The following is a 7,963-nucleotide window of genomic DNA, read 5'->3' on the forward strand; positions in this document are numbered from 1 at the left end:
ATTCAGCCGTCTAAAACATGGATAAAGGTCGCTTGAGCTCGAGACTAGCATCTGTGATGTCGTATACCGCGTTTCTTGGTTAGGGCATAGAGATGTCCAAACATGCAGATGGGTAATCATATGATGATTATACCGAACATCAAACGCGCTCAAAAACGAAGTCATGCCCTCGATTCGATGAACTGAAGAATGTAGTATTGTCCCGATCTTTTGAAACAATCAATGATTTGTGATATTCACCCCTAAACTATAAAAGTTTAGTAACAAATAAACACGACTGAAACAATTGAGATTAAGACGAACCTTCAAAGAACTTATATTTGACTATCCAGTGAAATGCAATCGACAAACACCACCGAGATTAAATATTTGATAAGTTTGATTTTGTTTCAACAAAGCAAGGCTTTGAAAAAGTTCGAGAGAAAACTCATAAAAATCTTTGTATAAACTTAATAATGTGTTAGATAATGTTCAAAATTTGTCCATATATCTTTACAAAACAAAAAGATATCAAAAATCAAGTTCTCTAAATAATTTGGACTCTAAACTAGGAGACACAAATCTTCTCTACAAGGCATGGCGCATGGGTGCGAGTGTTCTAGCGCAGGTGCGTACGACCTACTGTTGAAATTCTTCACTTCGATAGTAAAGGGCATGCGGGTGCGCATGTTCTGGCACAGTGCACTCGCGCTTCTGTCCCGATGCAAATTGTCTGCGTTGCGCCCGTGTGAGCACGAGATTTGGCGCGGGTGCACAGGTGCTACTGTCCTCTTGATCATTTAGCACTTGAATGATGTTGCAATGACATTCCACATTGTTGTCATGTTCCTCAGACTTCTCTAATTGGGACGTCATGTTTGTAGACCCTTTTTGGTAGCTCACCATGAGTCCTTACGTCTTTATTCGCCCCCTCGTTATAGGCTCTTCAAGCAAATCTAGTGAATCTCATGTCTTCTTTGGATCTTGATCAACCACGATCGCATCACTTTGCCTCACTTGGACGTTAGTTAATATCATGCCCAATGTCTAGACATCAACAACATATAGTATCACAATTACGAGAAATTGAATATTTTGACGTACTTTGATATCCATGCTTGGAAGCTTCATGATTATCATTGGCCTAGCCATGTACTTTTTCTCCATGCTCGACCTCCATGTGGTTGTCACAGACGTCTAATATAATTCACATCCACTACTTTCATCGACTCTCCTATCATAGTGATTAAGAACAAATTGTTTCCTCATTACATTTTTTATTTCATTTCACGTGACTATAGGGTTCACTCCATATCTTATCATACCCAACACTAATTTATCCTATCAAATAGTTGCTACAAGCTCGTTTTACCTTCATAACTTCCGAACAATCCCTTACCTCAAAAATATATTTCATCATCTCCTCCCAATCAGGATGCTCATTTGGATCGGATTCACCACGAAAAGATGGAATGGTCATCTTAACATCACCTATACTATATTCTTCCCGACTTCTATGCCCACGACTCTTGTCACATCTCCTATCATCAACAATTCAAGTATGACTCTCTGTTTCCTTCGACTTTTTTCTCTTCTATTCTCACAGATTTTCCTATCATATGTCTCATTTCCTTCACACCGCCTATATTTTCATGTAAAAGTCTAAACTCTTTCTCATACATTCTACCCAACTCTCCAACCATTGAATGAAATTGAAGGTCCTTGGTACATGTTTTACCCGCAAGAAAGTTAGTAGAAATAATAATAATAATTTTTCTCACCCAAATCCTCACAATCATTCCAAAAAAAAAATCACTTCGCTTTCTTTTTCTTTTTATCCTCGATACAAATACCTCACACGTTACTCCAAAGAAAAACACTCGCGATCAAATTTTTCAGTAAAGTTTAAAAATTTTCTTGATGGGTACACTTAAACTTTGTAGCTTGTGTGTAAACTTTGTAATTTCTGTGTATCAAACTTAAAAGTTCAAGTTTGTGTGTATCAAACTTAAAAGCTACCGCTCTCTTCTTCGCATCAGTAAGCCGGGGTTCGCTGAGCGCTGGAGGGTGCATGATTGCGTGCCTATTGTTTTCCAGTGCACCGTATTTGTTGCAAGGGCATGTGGCTGCATGTTCTTGTTTGGTTTTTGATGTGATAGTAAAAACATCAAAGAAAACCTATTTAATAAATCTTGACCAAAACTAATACTGTTCATCAAATCAAACGTAGAAAAACTTACTGAACGAAATAAGTACTTTTATTCATTAATTTACTTTTTCATATTGAGTATTATCATTATCTTCTTGTATTATTGAAAATTGTTTTAATTTAATTAAAAAACTCATCTTACGTGAAAATTAATTTTTCGATTAAAAATGACTAAATGAGATTAGATATAAAAAAAAAATTATTACTCTCATTATTAATTTATATTGTTACTAAATCGTACATTATTTTTCATCCGAAATTGAATGGGAAAACGTCACCTATGAAAACATTAAAGAGCTCTGCATTCTTTTTTTGTATTCAACACACCATAAACTCAAAATTGAACCAGTTTCTACCTGGTGCTTGCTAGAAATGAGGATTTGATCTTTCCAAGTGTCATCACTATATCAATCATTTTAATTCTCTCCCGTGGTGAAATGGCTAAACAATTCATTGCTAGGTCGAAAATCGACGAGAGACACTGCTCCTTTTCTGAGAAATGCTGGTCTTCTTGTTCGAGTAAGCCAGCGGCAGCAATTTCGGTTACTATGTTTTCTTGTAATGCTTTACGCACCCAATCCTTTAAGCTCATTTCTTCAGTAAACATCTCTTCAGTCGGCTTCTTACTCGTAAATAGCTCCAACAATATGATGCCATAACTGTATATATCACAGCAAGTTGATACCTTCCCTTCTGATCCATACTCTGATACCAAGCATCCAAAGAAACTCATCCGTTGACAGTTTAAATAGTAGTCATATTAAAGATGAAAATTATGGTGTCGAAAGAAATAAAAAGATTATGATCACCTGGTGCCATATAGCCGATGGTTGCCAATGTGATTGTCTGTCGAAAAGCCTCCCCTTCTCCAAAGATTTGGGCTATTCCAAAATCGCAAACATGAGCTGTCATATCTTTGTCGATCAGGATGTTACTAGGTTTTAAATCGCAATGAATGATTTGTAACAGTATCCCATGATGAAGATATTCGAGAGCTAGTGCGACATCAATTGCTATGTTCAATCTCTGTAGCAAATCCAAAGAATTATTAGCGGAATATAGCCATTTCTCAAGGCTACCATTAGGCATATACTCCAAAACCAATGCTTTGAAATCCATGTTGGTGCAACAACTTATGATACGAACTAAATTCTTGTGACGAATGGTGCTCATTACTTCACACTCGACTTCAAAGCTTTTGATGGCCCGTTCTGGTTGCACGTTGAAAACCTTCACCGCAATGTTTAAGCCATCAGTGAGTGTCCCTTTGTATACTGAACCAAAGCTCCCCCTTCCGATAATGCTGACTTCACTAAAGTCTTCCGTTGCTTGTCGGAGTTCATGGTAAGAAATCCGCCTCCAAGAAATAATTGATGAGTTCTCAACTTGAGTTTGTTTTTTGTTAGGTTTACGTCTTCGTAGTATCCAGATTGACAAGGACACGGCCACGATAGCTAATACAGTGGGAGCTAAGATGTATTTGACAAAGGAAACATGTTTTGAGCTATACTTATCAACATCTTCAAGGTGACAAGGTGGGACTTGCAGTCGAACATCACCGCAAAGTGCATAGTTCATTGTAAACGATTGAGCTGTAAAGTTCGAGAAAGGTCCTCCATTGGGGATTTCTCCTTCTAGTCTATTGTAGGATAGATCAAGATAACTTAGAAACATAAGTGACTCTAACGACTTTGGAATACGTCCAGAGATATTATTGTGTGAAAGATCCAAAGATACCAAGCCTCGCAAGTCTCTCGTAGACTGAGGAATACTTCCTTGAAGGTTATTGTGCGCGAAAGATAGGTTCTCCAAAGACTGCAAGAGTCCAATATTGATTGGGATATCACCCGAAAATAGATTCCAAGACAAGTCAAGATTCTGGAGTGACTTCAAATTTGGGATCTCTAATGGTATGTTACCACTTAAGAAGTTAGTGGACAAGTTTAGTTCAAAAAGACCTGCAATATTCCATAAGTTTGGTATCACAGAAGTCAATCTGTTGGAGTCTAAGAACAATCTACTAAGGGCCTTTAAATCCCCAAAGCATGTTGGTATTGTGCCGTTGAGCATGTTTTCACTCAAGTACAATTCACTCAATCTGTTCAGTCGGCAAAGTTCTGTGGGTATGTGCCCTTGCAGTCTATTTTGTCTGAGAAATAACTGTTCAATTTGTGATAATTCCCCTACAGTTTTCGGGATCAATCCAGTAAACTCATTCCTATCTAAGTTTAGAGATTTGAGGCCTGTCAAGTTTCCAATTGTAGGAGGAATGGATCCCTTTATGTGGCATCCAGCTGCATCGAAAGACCAAAGAGATTTGGATAAATTCCCAAGTGAAGTTGGAAGGATGCCGTTCAATTTGTTTAACGAAAGATCCAGACTCTCAAAATGAGGACAATTGGCCAGTGAAGAGATAAATCTCAATTCTTGATTAGGATTTTCCCCGTTTAGATTATTTCCTTCAAGAAATAGCCACTTAAGAAGCCTTAAATTGCCAAAATCCGGTACCATACCCGTAAATGAGTTGTTTTCGATGCTTATTATAGTAAGCATAGAAGCATTGTTTATCGTATTTGGGATCGTTCCAGAGAGGTTGTTGCTACCTAGAGTGAGTGTTTCTAAATTTAGAAGTGAAATCCCCATATTTCTGGGAAGTTGACCTCTAAAGTGGTTGTTAGAAAGTTCCAGCTCTGTTAGCATTGAAATGTTGAAAATGGAGACAGGAATGGACCCAAATAACCCATTTGTAGACAAGTAAAGCATCTCAAGTTTAAGATTACCGAGGTCTGAGGGTATCTCTCCTGCAAACAAAGGTAGCATAGAAAATAGACTAAAACTCCCAACAACGGAAATAGTAATAATATGAAAGAAATTAGCGTAAGAAGTGGAAAACCCGTAATCTTGTTATCTCCTAAATCCAAGCTCTTGAGCTGAGTCAGGTTCCCAATTTGCTTTGGTATAGCGCCTGTGAATATATTATTCGACAGACTTAGAATCGAAAGCTTTCTGCAATTAAGCAAGTTGGGAAAGATTTGTCCTCTCAGGCGATTTGATCCAAGTTCCAGCACCTCAAGATTCGGGAGCTGAATGTCCAATGGGAGACTTCCAGACAAGTTGTTCGAAGAAAGATCAAGCACTATCAGAGAAGATAAGTTGAAGATAACAGATGGAATTTCCCATGATATCGAGTTGTTCATCGCGGTAAGCATCTCTACTCGGGAGAGGTTGCCTATCCCCACTGGAATCCCTCCTACAAGATTGTTTCCTCCTAGATATAATCTCTTGAGCATTGTCAACTCCCCAATCTCTTTTGGTATGCTTCCATTAAATTCATTAATCGACAAGGATAATATCTCCAAGGATTTACACTTGTATATGTTTGAAGGAATGACACCGGAGAGGCGGTTCAAAGATAACCCGAGTATGTATAGTTTGGACAAATTGTCACACAAGTTCATCGGGATCGTGCCTGAAAAGCTATTATTCGTGAGATATATCTTTTGGAGGGACGAAATGTTGAATATTGGATATGGTATTGTTCCCGTCAATTGGTTGAAACTGATGCCCAACATTTGCAAACTTGAAAGATTACCTATTTCTTGTGGAAGAGTTCCACGTAAAGAATTATAGGACATGTCAAATATCTCTAAGTTTGAAAGGTTGGATAAAGTAGGGACGTCACCGACAAAATTGTTTTCAAACAACTTGATTTGCTCAAGTTCTTTGAAGGTACCAAGAAACAACGGAACGATACCTGTCAAATTGTTGGCTCCTAAGTTGAACACTTTCAATCTACGCAAACCTGATAATTCTTCTGGTATTCGACCTGTGAAGCTATTAGAACTCAGGTCCAAAGATCTCAAAAACGTCAAGTTTCCAAGATGTGGGGCGATGGTGCCTTCAAGATTCCAACCATGGAGGTCCAGAGCTGTGATCCTCTGGTTAGGTCCACAGGAAACACCGACCCAGAAACAAAAAGAAGCCCCATTGCTGGTCGACCAATTTCTTGCCAATATATTAAAAGGGTCTGAAATTATTCTTGATTTGAATGCGAGAAGAGATTCTTCATCTGTAGAAAAGTTCAGATTTGTTCTCGCAAGTGTTACAGATATAGAACAACAGAGTACTGCGAAAAATGAAACGGCCATGGGAAATAAGAGTGTCTCCGTGATATTTTTGTCCATAATTCTGGAGATGGATACACAGGTAGATTCTCAGGGTTGGTTTGAAGATATTTTATTTGTCCAGTTATTGTGCATTAATTTAGCGCTTTGCCAAGTTGACTGGTTATCGTTGACATGGGTTTCGTTCAAAGTCGACGATATTGACTTTTACACAGTCCTCGTTGAGACCATATTATTACGTCAAAAATTTGCATGAGACGGTTTTCACGGATCGTATTTTATGAGACAGGTCTTTTATTTGGGTCATCAATGAAAAAATATTACTTTTTATACGAAGAGTATTACTTTTTATTGTGAAATATCGGTAAGGTTGACCATGTTTCATATATAAAGATTCGTGAGATCATCTCACAAGAAACCTACTCTATTGTTATTATGCTATGTTAATAAAATAATATTTTTTCAGTCGCCATGGATCTATGTTTTCTCCTCACGGTGTAACAAACAAATAACGAGCTTGAGATTGGCGTGGTATCGATGGTTTTAATAACGTAGTCATATGAAGGATGAAATTTCGTGTGTGGGTTTATTCTTTGCAAATCATAGCCTAAATATTATGCATTTTATGTGTAAAATATAATAAGTTCCTTTGGGTACTTAGAATGTAATTAGAATTCCCATAACAACTTATGTTTATTTCTTAAGGAAAACAATCGTCACTAATTTGAAATTTTGAATCAATTCAGTTTTGCAATATTTCCTGTATTTCGAATAAATATGCAGAATAGTGCTCTCTCCATTTAATCAACATTATTTTAAATTAAATTGATCAAGTTGTAACAGCACAATAAAAGAGGATTTAAGACCATTTGACTCATTATTCAGCAATCTCACAACAGCAAAAAAAATATAAGCATGCATCTTCAAATTCGAAAATTTAAACAGAACACATGCAGCTGTTTCGGAGGAGTTGTAACAACTGATTTAAGGTCCATTAATAGTCATTATTGAGTGACTACAACTGCCTATTCTGCTAATCATTTCAACCTATAAATAGTGGCTAAAGGTTGAGGGGAAACGCAACCAAAGCATCACCAAATCCCTGCAATTTCCAAGCATCAAAGTTTGTTATATTTCAGATGAGAAGTGCTGCGGGAATTACGAGATATCAGCGGCATCTTGAAGCCAAGTTTCTGCCATCTCGAAACTTTGCAAACAGGCAAGTTCGAGGCATTCCACCAGCTTTCGTTTTTGACATTTAAGTTGTTCTTCTCTCAATTTTTTGAAGATAATAATTAGGTATGTGGGCTTATATATATGCTTTAAAATAATTATGTTCATGTTTTTTGAAAACTTGATCGTACACTATTTGATTCATGCTCTTTCATCCATATATGTTTCCTTTCACGTGATTTCTTTGTAATGCTATGAAATCTCGAAAAAAAATACACTGTTAGGATTCAAATTAGAAGTGGTAAGAAAATTTTCGAAACATTAAAAGATAGGATAAGGCCTTGATGCGGTGTGTTATAATAACCAATATATGGCCTCACCCCCTTAGAGGAGGAACAATTAGGGACTGATTAATATACCATGAACAAATATATGAATAGCAGTCCCTTGTTTTGATATGTTTTGATGCCTTGTTTCG

The 7,963-nt window shown here is 37.2% G+C and overlaps 1 protein-coding gene across 1 annotated transcript; it reads right to left on the minus strand.

Annotated features, from left to right (window-relative positions):
* Positions 1 to 2,399: 2,399 nt before the first annotated feature.
* On the minus strand, positions 2,400 to 6,419 carry LOC142522276 (uncharacterized). The gene is made up of 3 exons (XM_075625528.1): positions 5,082 to 6,419; positions 2,998 to 4,989; positions 2,400 to 2,893 (listed from the first exon to the last, which is right to left on the minus strand). Exons 1-3 carry the CDS (start codon positions 6,370 to 6,372, stop codon positions 2,541 to 2,543), a joined length of 3,636 nt encoding a protein of 1,211 aa, XP_075481643.1. The 5' UTR covers positions 6,373 to 6,419; the 3' UTR covers positions 2,400 to 2,540.
* Positions 6,420 to 7,963: the final 1,544 nt, after the last annotated feature.

The sequence above is a fragment of the Primulina tabacum genome, chromosome 13 (genome assembly GCF_025594145.1).
Source record: "Primulina tabacum isolate GXHZ01 chromosome 13, ASM2559414v2, whole genome shotgun sequence".
Lineage (NCBI taxonomy): Eukaryota > Viridiplantae > Streptophyta > Magnoliopsida > Lamiales > Gesneriaceae > Primulina > Primulina tabacum.